Raw genomic sequence first — 12,625 nt, forward strand, 5'->3', positions numbered from 1 at the left:
CATTAGATATCTAAGTATATTTGTTTCCCAAATTTCAAATGAGCATTCATGAAAAATGCATCTGAACCAAGGATGTCTGATATAGGAGAAGTCTTGTAGGCCATGGGTATAGTTTTTGATTATGATGTTGACAACACTGAAGAGTCTTTAACTCTCAGTTTTCCTTCACTGCAAACATTTTGAATAGCTTACATGTTGCCTCCCTCACTGATAGAAAATTCTGTTCTGCTTCAGAGGTGACAGCATCAGACAAATACTGCTATGAGAAACTGAACATCGAGGGGACTGAGAAGGGAAACTGTGGGAAAGACAAAGACACATGGATACAGTGCAACAAAAGGTGAGGTGGACACATTAGCCCAGAGTTCTCCCCTCAGTCAATTTTGAGCATATGTTTCTGAGGGACCAGGATGTTTCAGTTTTCTTCATCCCACAAAGAATGCTCTTTCCTACTCCCTTCAACTCTTCCCAGGGTTGCTGTATCCTGAGGGCTCCCACATCTTGGCATGTACCCTGACCTCTCTCCCAAGGCCAAGGTCATTCTTGCTGCTCCTGTAGAACCTTCTCATTTAGAGGGCACCTCCCAGCATCTCACAAGCAGCAACAATTAAAGCTGCCAGAATAGATACAAAATGCTGTTCAGCAATTAGCTAGTTCTGATCTTTCATTCTGTTTTTTCCAAAGGTCATAAGTCTCACTGTCCTCTGTGTAGAAGCCTGGAGGGATTCTTGACTCTGCTTTTCCTCTGTACACTGTCCAAATACCAAATCATGACTATTCTACCCTTTTGCTCCTCTACCTTTGTGTTTAATTCATCCCTTCTTTTCCATTTCTATTGCCATTACCCCAACTAAGACCTAGATCAATCTTCAGCTATTACAAAATTTTCTAATAGTTTCTATGCCAGCAGTGTCTTGCATAGTTCTGTCAGAATAATCTTTTTTGGAATCTTTTTGATTATGTCATTTTTTTGTTCCAATTTTACTAGTTCCACATAGTTAATAAGTAGCAAGAATAGGACCCAACATTTACTGAGCACACACTGTGTGCTAAGCACTGCATCACACTTTGCATAAACTATGGCACTTAATCTTTGTGGCAGTTCTCTTATTTTATGGATGAGGAAACTGAGACAGTCGATTAAGTTGCCCAAGGACATGCAGGCAGGATGTAGTAGGAATAGAATTAGAATTCAGGCAGTTTTATTTGAGAACTCTGTTAACCATTTTGCTGAATGTCATGCTATCTTAATTAATGAATACAATGGAACCTTAGTTTGGAGCTCTATCTCCACCATATTTTTGCCCCAATCTACATTTTTTTTTGGTCTGTTTTACTCCTTCAAAATCTAGAAAACCTTACAGTTTGTAATAAATACATTACATTATCCTACCTTCATACCTGTTTTGTGCTACCGATTCCTCAAAAACAGTCTTTTTTTTTCCTTTTAATTTATTTTTGTTTTGAGATAGGGTCTTATTAAGTTGCCTAAACTGTCCTTAAACTTGCAAATTCTCCTGCCTCAACTTCCTGAGTCACAGAGATTACAAGTGTGCACCACTACACCCAGTTCCTCAGAAGCAGTGTGTACACCCATACCATCACCAATAAAAAGTTCATCCATCCTCAATGCCCAGTTGGAAAATACTTTCTTCCTAAATTTTTCCCCAAGAAATAAATCATCTCCCTCTTCTCCTCTGAACTTTGTCAGGCCTCTGTGCTATTCTTACAGCCTTCCCCCCCCCCCGCCACAATTCCATGTTTTACAGTTGTTTATGTAAGTGTCTTAACTTCTCATCCAGTGTATAATTTCCTAAAGAATAAAGATTACATCCAATTTTCCTTATATATTTTAAGTTACTCAGAAAAGTTAATACTTACAAACGAAACTCAGCAAAATATCAAATGATTATATCTTCTGTGTTGAAAAGAACTGTTTATGATAGCAAGAGTAAAATGATGATATAATTTTAAAAGTTATTTTCAAAGACTGAATTAAAACATTGTGATAAATATGGATCTTAATTTTTATCTGTTTGATGAAGTCTGATATTTCCATGTATAGTCTGGCTTGACTGCTAATAAATCTTCACAGATATTTACTAAAATATATTTTATTATTATCTCTACCAATAAGTAAAATGTGTTAGATGTAAAGAATATATATCATAGTATTTAATACCAGTGAAAATATCATATAAGTTGAATTATAATCATATGTGACAATAGGAGAACTACTGAAATATTTCAGTTAATTAATTTATTTATTTCCTCCAATATTTAGAATTAAATCCAGGGACACTCTACCACTGAACATCCCCAGTTCTTTTTATTTTGTTTTCATTTTGAGACAGGGCCTCATTAAGTTGCTAAGGCTGGCCTCAAACATGCAATCCTCCTGCCTCAGCCTCTGAAATATTTTAAAGATGCACTGGTGAGCCTTTGTGCCTGAATATCTATAAACTACATGTAAAATATTTAACTACTTCTTTGATTCTGGGAGTTAGGTGGCAGAAATGTCTATATTCTAAAATATACTTGTCCTAAGGTTATTCCTTAACTTATGAATACTAAAAAAATAGTTTATTATATGCAGTGATGTGTTACAAGCAAAGAGATTCTGATGTAAAAGAAGTCTATTTGATAGATAATTTTCCATAGATAAACACTTGAACCAAAGAGCAGTAAAAGAAACAATTGGAATTTTGATTCACCAACAAGAATTTCAGAGAAGACACTTTTTAAAGCAGGAGGGAAACTAATTTGGGCTTATTTTATTTTGCTTGGCATATGAGTAAGCAATATTGTTGATGGAAAACAAATCCTAAAATAAGACAAGATTATCATTCCAACTGTGCAAGGTTTGTTATATCTTTGGGGAAAGAAGTAAAATAAATAATTGGTATTCTCTCAACACAGGGATGTGCTTTGTGGTTACCTTTTGTGTACCAACATTGGCAATATCCCAAGGCTTGGAGAACTCGATGGTGAAATCACATCCACTTTGGTTGTGCAACAGGGAAGAACATTAAACTGCAGGTAACTAACAACTCTTGGAGAGCATTAGTCATCTTACCTCCTAGGAATGCAGCTAGGTGTATGTTTTCAGTTCACGTGCCTGTTAGTAAAGCCAAATAGAATCTAATCCATGAAGGTGATTGAGTAAATTCAAACAGAAAAGAGATAAAGGGAAGGTAAGAATTAGTTGAATGTAGAATATTATGTGGTTGCTAGGAATGTGTTTAGTTGGTCAGTAAAATAAAGCAGGGTTTAGCTTGCATTTCATTCTATGAAGGAAAGTGAATCATGACTTCTGGGTAAAATCAGCTTGTTAAATATATCCAAATGCCTTTGCTCCCTTCTGAATTCCTGCTAAAAGGATTCTAAGTGGGTCTTATTATTTTTTTTAGAGCTTATATGTCCATTAGAAGGCAGAGAAAAGGGAGACAGCAACAATGCAATTTTGGAAGAAGAAAAAGCAAATAGCTGTATGACAGACAACTTACAGGAGCTAAGAAAAATAAGTTTCTCAATAATGGGGAAAACTGAGGCCCAATCAAAGATATAGTGTCACTTCCCAGAAGACTTAGAAATTGGTAGTAACATCCACCTTTGGAAGAGGGAGAAAAAGAATTTGGAAGAAAGGGGTGAAATAAGATAGATGAATGAATGTATGTGAAATAGATATACTGATTATTTCTTCAACTCAGCTAAGAGTTGATTTGGGCTTTATACTTACAGAGAATAAGAGACAAGGTTTCTAATAGGGAATATTGATATCAAGGTTGCATGGAAGTGGTCTAATCTCAGTGATGCTCAGTCAGAATGTCCTAAATTTCCAATAATCTATTTGGTTCCCCAATTCAGACATGAGCAGACTATCAGACACAGGAAGAAAGTTCTCAACATGAAAAAATTGGGGGAAAAATTACTTATTAATATTTATGAAAAAAAAACAAGATTTCTATCATTAAACAAGGAAATAGGGTATTACCTTTAAAAAATGTGGGGGAATATTCAGAGAAGAAAAAATGCTGTTGAAATTAAAATATGAAAATATGATGGTAGAAGTGAAACTCAGTAATTGTTATTGTCTCCCTAAAAGTATTCAAAAAAGGCAAAAAAGGGAGCATAGAGGAAAACCCATAAAATTAAAATAGAAATAATAAAGAGCACAGAAGGGAGGAAATTGTCAATGTGAAACTCTAGAACTGAAGGGCTTAAATTTCCATTTTAACAGCCTCACTGAGTATCAGGTACAGTGGGTGTAATAAGAGGCACATCTAAACATATCCTTATGAAATTTTAGAACCTTGGAGTGAAGCAAAGAATACCAGAAGTTTCCACAAAGGAGGAAATCTTGAAGGCTTAAGACTTAAAATGACTTAAGACTTTTATCAACAGGACCCCTGAGAGTTAGAAGACAACAGAGAAAATTATTTGCAAGTTGGAATTTTATAACAAAATATCAAATCTGATGTGAGAGTAGAAAATAAAGACATTTTTAGATTTGCAAATTTTTCCAAAGTGTACTATTCAATACTCTTTCTCAGAAAGCTACTGGAAATGGTGCTCCACCAAAACACAGGAGTAAGGTAGTAGGTATAGGAAACAGGGAGAGAGGGGGGTTGGAGGGAGGGAGAGAGAGAGATGGAGATCCTCACATTGATAGGTTGGAGAATCCTGGATTTATAGCTCTATGCCAGGTACATGGGGGACAATCAGAACAGATAGGAGCAGAAATCAGAAACTCAAGGGGAGATTTCTACAGAAAGGTCAGAGATGTCTTCTGTGGAATTGGATTAGTTTTGAATTAATTGATGGTAAATTCTTAGAAAAGTAGGCAAAGAAACATCAAACAAATGAAAAACATCAATCTAAGGAAAAATAAAAAGTAGTACAGGCAAAGAAATGGTTTATTCTTGGCATTACAATATCATGAAACCTATTTATTATTTTAAATTAGTAATAATGAACTTATTGGTTTTTCATGATAACCAAGGCAAAATAGTAAAACTGTTTCAATTCAGGCTGGTATGTTTAAATCCTAAGCTATATAAATGTATCTGAAAAATTAAAAGATCCAATTATTTTCTCCCTTTAGATGTTGACATACTTATACTACTTGTTTTTAATTAAATAATAAGTAGAAAATAATAAGAAATGATATCATTCAATTTTTAAAAATTAAGTAGAAAATAAAAGAAGCAATATCGCCAGTTTTTAAGTATATTGTCAAGATGAATGTGAATTAATAGAACCCCATTTTCTTTTTGCTCCCCATTTATTTTTAGTGGTGGGCATGTTAAGCTTGAAGAAGATGTAGATCTTGGCTATGTGGAGGATGGGACACCCTGTGGTCCTCAAATGATGTGCTTGGAACACAGGTGTCTTCCTGTGGCTTCCTTCAACTTTAGTACTTGCTTAAGTGGTAAAGAAGGCACTGTTTGTTCAGGAAATGGAGTAAGTATTCGGGATCTTTGCCATGGGGAACTATTCATTTCTTTTACATCACAGAAATAGACATGATCGTAAAATGCTTTTTCCAAAATTATGGAAACATGATTATCCATGTTTGTAGTTGGTATATGAACACGCATTTGATCATAGGCATTTGAATAATTTTTATTGTGTACTCTGAGAGAGTTTGGGAATAAGAAAGAGGATAAACTTCCTAACCAAGTTCTTATATCTTCTTTCTCATGTTAATGGGATTTCATATAGTATAATGCCAATTTTTTTGTACAAGTGAACTAGAAAATAAATTTCAACAAACTGGAATAGGATTTTTTTTTTTAAAAAAAAAAGAATAAAAAGGAGGGACTATGGCCACAATATTTAAGTACTGGTGTGATCTGGGCACTGACCTATCAGAACAGACCATAAATAACTGCTGTGCTACCACTGTTAGTACCAACTGAGGAACTATAAAAGAATAGGGAAATGTTTCTCATAGATGGAGAGCAAGAATGGTGTTTGAAAGACTTTATTCTGTTCTTTCAGTTATGTATCAGATAATGTAGTTCCTATGTAAATAAGTTTATAGGTTAAGTATTTGCCTTCTATTAGTACCAAAGTTTGTCATTTTTCAGCTTGGAATTTCTATGCTAACAAAAATTTTGGTTCTTTGTCTTTTAGCATGTGATATGATTTTCTTTTTATTCTTGTTCTCAGTTCTTTGCTTGAATTGATTGTATTATCTAGGTGAGGGAAAGATTTTGTTTTGTAATTTTAAGTCTTCAGTCTTGGTATTACATGTAATATTCCTGAGAGAGATGCCAAGAATTTTCTTAGGGAAGTAATGTAATCATCACTCTTTGACAAAGGATAGGAATTCCTTTGGCACATTAGAAAGGGAAGACACATAGTAGGTAGTTCTGCTGCTATAAGGGGATCTGTTAAATCATCTTTCCTTAACTATAAACAGGATTTTAGAGAAAAATACTTTTGGAGGGGACAATGGAAAAATAATGGAATTATTTTTGATTATGCAAAATAAATTTTCATATCTTCTTTATCTTAAAATTTGGGATACAAAATGCAGAGACCAAACAGTTCTATTAACCACTGGTTTAATGAATTTTAGTAAAAGAGTGATAGACACAAATAAATCAGACGGTAAATAACATCCACATAATTTACAAAAATTATGCATAATACAGAAGTGATATATCCCAGATAACTTTGAGTAATTCCACTCTCTATGACAAAAATTAAAATGGAGTATAGACAATATTTTTATGTAATATATATCTTGTAATTGTGTATGTGGGCTTGCAATCAGATGGTTTAGAATCCCAGCTCTGCTTCTTACTAGCTGGGTGACATTGGGTAAACGATATAGCTTCTCTGTGGCTAGATTTCTTCCTCTATAAAATGGGAATGATAATGGTTCCTACTGTATAGGATTGTTGTGAAGAACAGTGAATTAATACTTATAAGGAACTTAAAACAGTGCCCAAGACATGGTGAGTACTCAATGGGTGTCAGCTGTGCCATTTATTATAATCACTGTACACTGGTATCGCTGTCTGTTCTTGTCACTGTATCACTGGTACTGTCATATGATATGGAAACTGATGCTTAGAGATCCAGGTGACCTGGTTAAGGACCCTTGGTAAGACAACAGTAGTGAAACGGGGACTCGGGTCCAGGCCTTTTGACTTTAAGCCTAATTTTTTTTAATTCCTGCATAATTGTTAATCTTAGTCACATGTAGATGTGGATGTATGTTGTCTTCTGCAACATTAGATTGGATAAGGCAGAAATACCTGTGCATTGAAACCTGCCTCTCAGTTAAGCCTACTTAGTTCTTTCCTTCTTCTCAATACATCCAGTTGATTTGAATAATAGAATCTAAGTGTAGATTCTCTTTCTGAGATGGATAAATGAAGAGATTATTTTCCTATGATTTAGTGGTTGCTGTCATTTTTATGTGAATCTTTCTACTTTATTTGTGAGAGTTCTTAGTTCCCATGACCCTGTGGCAGCTGGCTTCTATAATTTGGGTTGAGCTGACAGGGTTATAACCTTGTGAAGCTTTATTCTCAGACCACTGCAAAATAAATACTAGGACTTCCTATTTCTTTGTGGTCTTTTCTTTATCTCATTCTGCTTCCTAAAAAGTTAATAATAAAATTTTGGCATAAAGAACCTTTTATAGAAGAAAAGCAAGACTTCATATTGGATAAATAACAAATAGCTGTATTTTTGCTTAGTTTTTAAATTTCTCTCATAACAAGTTAATAAAAGTCAAAATAGGAATTTCATTGACTTTTTTTGGATGTAAGATTAAGTCTTCTGCTGACATTTATTATGCCCTTTGGGCTAGCTGTTAGTCTAAGTGAGAAATAAAATAATTATTAGTAGGAAAAAAGTATTAATAATTTTTCAGTGTCATCATATTCTCAGCATATTATTATCAGAAGTTAATTAGAGTTTATCTTTCATGCCTTTGTACCAGAGAGTTGATACTTACTCTAGCTTGATTTTGGATTTCAGGTGTGCAGTAACGACCTGAAGTGTGTCTGTGATACGCTCTGGACAGGTGCAGACTGCAGCACTTTGTTACTTCACAATGAAGGTCCAAAGACTAACAACGGTAGATATTTAATTTGATGTTATTATGTCATCTTTATGCACAAGTAAATAGAGAACTTCCCTTTGGTCATTTTTATTTATTTTTTCTTTTTTAAACTTTATTTTTATTTGTTCATTTTTATGTGGCACTGAGGATTGAACCCAGTTGTATCTCATACGTCCTAGGCAAGTGCTCTACCACTGAGCTACAGCCCCAGCCCTATTTAAGTTCTTTTATGATAACTCAAAATAAATTATATATATATATATACACATAATAATGAATTATACTATACAAGTGGGGTCCACCTTATGAAACTAATAATTTTTATCAAATTATAATTATTTATATGTTGAGTATTACCTTGTTTAATGACTTAGCCTTATCATGTCCTACTTCAGAGAAATTTTTCAAGTATTCCACTTAGCTGAGGCTGACAACAAACCCTAGCATTTCTTTTAAATGAAGAAAATACTTATAATTTAAGGGGAGAATTTTATTTTATTTTTATCTATTTTGGTACCAGGGATTAAACCCAGAGGCACCTAACCACTGAGCCACATCATCAGCCCTTTTATTTATTTATTTATTTTATTTTGAGACTGGGTCTAGGCTAAGTTATTCAGGGCCCCTCTAAGTTGCTTAGGATGTTCTAGAACTTGTGATCCTCCAGCCACAGACTTCCAGGTCATTGGGATTACAGGTGTGCATCACTGTGCCTGGCAAAGGGAGAATTTTATATGTACACACTTTATAAATAAGAAAAAGAAACATTTAAGAATGGATTTTTAAAATTTTATTTTTAATGTTCTTTGTTATAAAATCTCACCAACCTTTAACTACACTTCTTCAACCTGAACTAGAAGTAGTACATTGGCCAAGGTGCCTGAAAGCAGTTGTTGGATCAGAAACAACTGGGAGGCACATTTCTTAAAGCTGGGGTTGCTTGGGTGGAGAAGTGGAAATTAAATGCAGATAGTTGTAAGAACTCATACCTTAAAGGTAAATGTCTTCTTTTAAACCATTTTTATTGCATATTCTTTTGCATAAAATAATGCTCAAATCCTGAAGTCCATTTGCCTCCAAAGGATGAGAAACTAAAGAAATGTATTACTTCTAGTCATCTAGACAGATTGGAAATGTTAGCTAGTGTGACTTTAACAAAGAAAGTCACAGAATGATTAAGATTTTAGGATCCTCAGACTTAGCAGCAGTAAGTGGTAGTGTGGAGCTTGTTTCCATAGTTAATGCAGAGGTGAGGATATTTATAAGTACATGGGTTTAAGTGACTTACCAAAAGACATACCATTACTTAGAAATAATCAAGACTAGCATCTAAGTTTATTTGTCCCTATTAAAACCCTTCATGAAAAGGAAATGAGGACAGACATGCAAGGTCTTGGAATAAGAAAATCCCAGTAACCCAGAAGATGCACTGGCATCTGCATCCACCCCTCTTACAGGGGACCAGTGCAGGTTGGAGCTGTCCACTCTCCTCTGATGCCCTAGCATTGCTGTCCTGCATGACTCCTGAGGGCTCCCAGACTGGGAGACTGCTATTTTCTGCCATGGGAAATTGAAATCTCCAGTTACCCTTGATCACTAACCTTTGCCGTCTAGAAGGATGATTCAGGAAGAGACAAGGAAAGGTCTAAGCTGCTGTGGATGAAAGCCCTGCATACAATTAAACGTGGTATAAATCATAATTAGCAGTGTGGGAGCCAGGCCTTGAATGGGCCTTCTCTGCCTTTAGTCCTTTACATGGACTTACTGACTATGGGTTGGATTACTGCCATGATCCCTTAGGGATCACATCTCAACCTGCCTGTTGATGGGTGCTGACAATGCCATCGCTCAGTCCTGAGTTTTGTCTGCCCTGTATTCTGCTCCCCTTTCCCTCTGCCCTCCTGGTGCCAACTCCCTCTTGTGCCACAATGACACCAATATCCCCTCACTAGACCATTTTTCCCTTTGGGTTTTTCTCCCCTAGGATGCCACAGCCATTGTTGTCCAACTGGGAGTGACAAGGCAGTGCTTCTATCATCTGCACCCCTGAGTACTGATCATAGAAACCTGTAGATGTATTTTCTCCCTTAAGAAGCTTATATTCATTTTGAGAGACAAAATATCACACACATAACTTACAGAAGCAAGGGTCTTGCATTAATTGTCAAAATGGAGTAATTTAAGTAATACATTTCTAGAATTTCAGAGAAAGAAATAAGGGTCAAAAGGAACACTATAGGGGATGATGGTCAGTGTCTCGTTGGGGGTTCTTCTTCCTGCTGAGGAGGGTGTAAGCCACCTGAGAAATTAAAGTGTAGAATAATTAGTGAAGAACAAAAGACAAAGAGTCAGAAACACATTTTCAAAAGAAGAGCCCTGATGGGTTTAGTCCACATGGGAACTGGAACTAGACAAGGCAAAATGGCTCCAGTGCTTTATTAAGGGGGTACATCAAAGGCAGGGATAAGGTTTCAAGGGTGGAATCTTGCTTTGTGATGTTTTGCAGTCAGCAGGTTGATTGGCATCTTGGCTGGTCATATCCATCTCAGGTGTTGTGTGGGACATGGCAAAGCGGAATAGGAATTCACAGTGTCTCTGGGCAGTCTTACACAGAGGAAATGACCACTGGAAGTTCCCAGACATCAGATGTTCCTATTCAATGGGCTTCAATGCGCGGTAGCCCACACATAGCACATGGATGGCTCCCTACAGAACAGATTTCTTAAAATTCCTTCCTAAAGGGTACTTTCTTAGTATCATTCTTCTTCCATCTTTTAGTTTAATGACATAAGGTTTCCCAGAAAAATACATGGGAAGTACAACTATGCAAAATGCACTTGGGCAAGAATTTAAAAGGAGCGTAAATTCGTTTTAAAAGGATTGATATGGCTTGCTGACTTATGGTTGATTTTTCTTTCCTTTGAAAAATCTTACTTTTTTTTAAAACAAATTGTTCTTAATGTGATGATTACAAATCTGAAGAATGAAGTTCTGAAGGAATTTTATCTCACTGATATTCTTTTTTTTTTTTTCCATCCAGGTGTTGCTGGCATCAATATCATAATAGGCATAATTGCCGGCACCATTTTAATGCTGGCCCTCATTTTAGGAATAACTGCCTGGGGTTATAAGTAAGTGAAATGACTCAGTATTAGTACTATAAGACATACTTTGAAACACATTGATTAAATGAAAACATCTAGAAAGTTTTATCTTATTGGATAAATATGCTTGCATTGAAAAAACAGTCTGGCTCAACAATCAGTGATAACCTTTGGCATAGTTAGAGGTAATATTTAGCAGTTTTTAGATTTTGAGACAATTCCCTTCTGTTCTGAAAGTGCTGAATATTTTTTTTCAAAATCACTGAAGTGAGTTAAAATCAACTTAAATTGTGTCTAATACAAAAGCTAGGTTTCTTTGCTTTTTAATGACAGAGTTTCCTTTACTTAAACCATACTCAAAATCTAGGCAAGACAGTCAGTTAGAGAGCAGCACAATAATAACAGTTATCAAGGAACAGAAGCATCAGATCTCTTATTGAGCCATGCATCTCACTAAGGTGATACCCCTTGTCCTCAGGACCATTATGAAGGAGGCACAACTTTTTGTGGTGTACATGAGTGTTTATGTAAAGAAAAGACTGTCATGATATTTGATTTGTTAAAATGAAAACTCCGTGTTAAAAAAATCAAAAGCCTAATTCTTCCTTAAGTTTTATAGTTTAACTTACAACTTTTTGATTCTATATGTAAATTTTAAAAAGTTAAAAGTCATACTGCTTTTGAATATTTGATACTGTTAAACCTTTTCTTAAGTAAATGCCTTCAAGCATTTATTTATAGATTTAATGTGTTCAGTTTCCTCTTTAAATACTTATGATGTGAAAAATTTCTTTAGTCTACAAAAACTAAGTTTAGTAAGTTAAAACTTAAATATGGTTAACCTTTAATTCTCTTTAATATTTAAACTTAAAGTCATATTCTGTCCATCTCCAATGACAATATTCCTGTCCACCCGCCTTGGGTTTTTCTCCATTTGGAAGCCCAAGCACTTTGGCTGGGCATTCCTGGCATTATCTCATTTCACAGCATATTTTTCAGCATGAATTGAACTTGGGTCAAAAAAAATGGGAATTAGAATATTTGGAATTTTAAAGTTATGCCATATTTTTAATAGATTCATCTTTGTTCTGTGGGTTGATACATATCAAACTTTCAATACCTTGCCCACAGAAAGCATTATGTAATTGCTATAATTATTATCACTTAACATGGAGATGTGTAATCAAATTAAAGGAGACACATTTGAAAGACTATATAGCAATTGCTTGTAAGCTCTAAACCTTCAAAGAGTATCTTTGAAAAGGGAGCACAGTGACTTTATGGCCAGGATAAATGTTGTATGCAGCAGGCATTAAAGACAGAAAGACTCTCATAGAAGATTGTATTAACAAGTTGTCCATACACCATACTAGAGTGTAGCAGACTGTAGCAGGATGACATAGTGAAGGAGCACACAGCAGAGGAGTAAGCTCTG

General features: G+C 35.1%; 1 protein-coding gene across 4 annotated transcripts in view; it reads left to right on the forward strand.

Moving 5' to 3' along the window:
• The window catches only part of Adam22 (ADAM metallopeptidase domain 22), a 208,720-nt gene that overhangs the window by 170,297 nt on the left and 25,798 nt on the right, over positions 1-12,625 (forward strand). For all 4 annotated transcript variants that reach the window (XM_076860837.1, XM_076860809.1, XM_076860827.1 and 1 more), the window contains 5 exons: positions 235-340; positions 2,920-3,039; positions 5,295-5,463; positions 8,002-8,101; positions 11,127-11,217. In XM_076860837.1, the coding sequence (XP_076716952.1) occupies positions 235-340; positions 2,920-3,039; positions 5,295-5,463; positions 8,002-8,101; positions 11,127-11,217 (586 nt within the window). The remainder of the gene's footprint in view (positions 1-234; positions 341-2,919; positions 3,040-5,294; positions 5,464-8,001; positions 8,102-11,126; positions 11,218-12,625) is intronic.

The sequence above is a fragment of the Callospermophilus lateralis genome, chromosome 1, assembly GCF_048772815.1.
Source record: "Callospermophilus lateralis isolate mCalLat2 chromosome 1, mCalLat2.hap1, whole genome shotgun sequence".
NCBI classification, from domain to species: Eukaryota; Metazoa; Chordata; class Mammalia; order Rodentia; family Sciuridae; genus Callospermophilus; species Callospermophilus lateralis.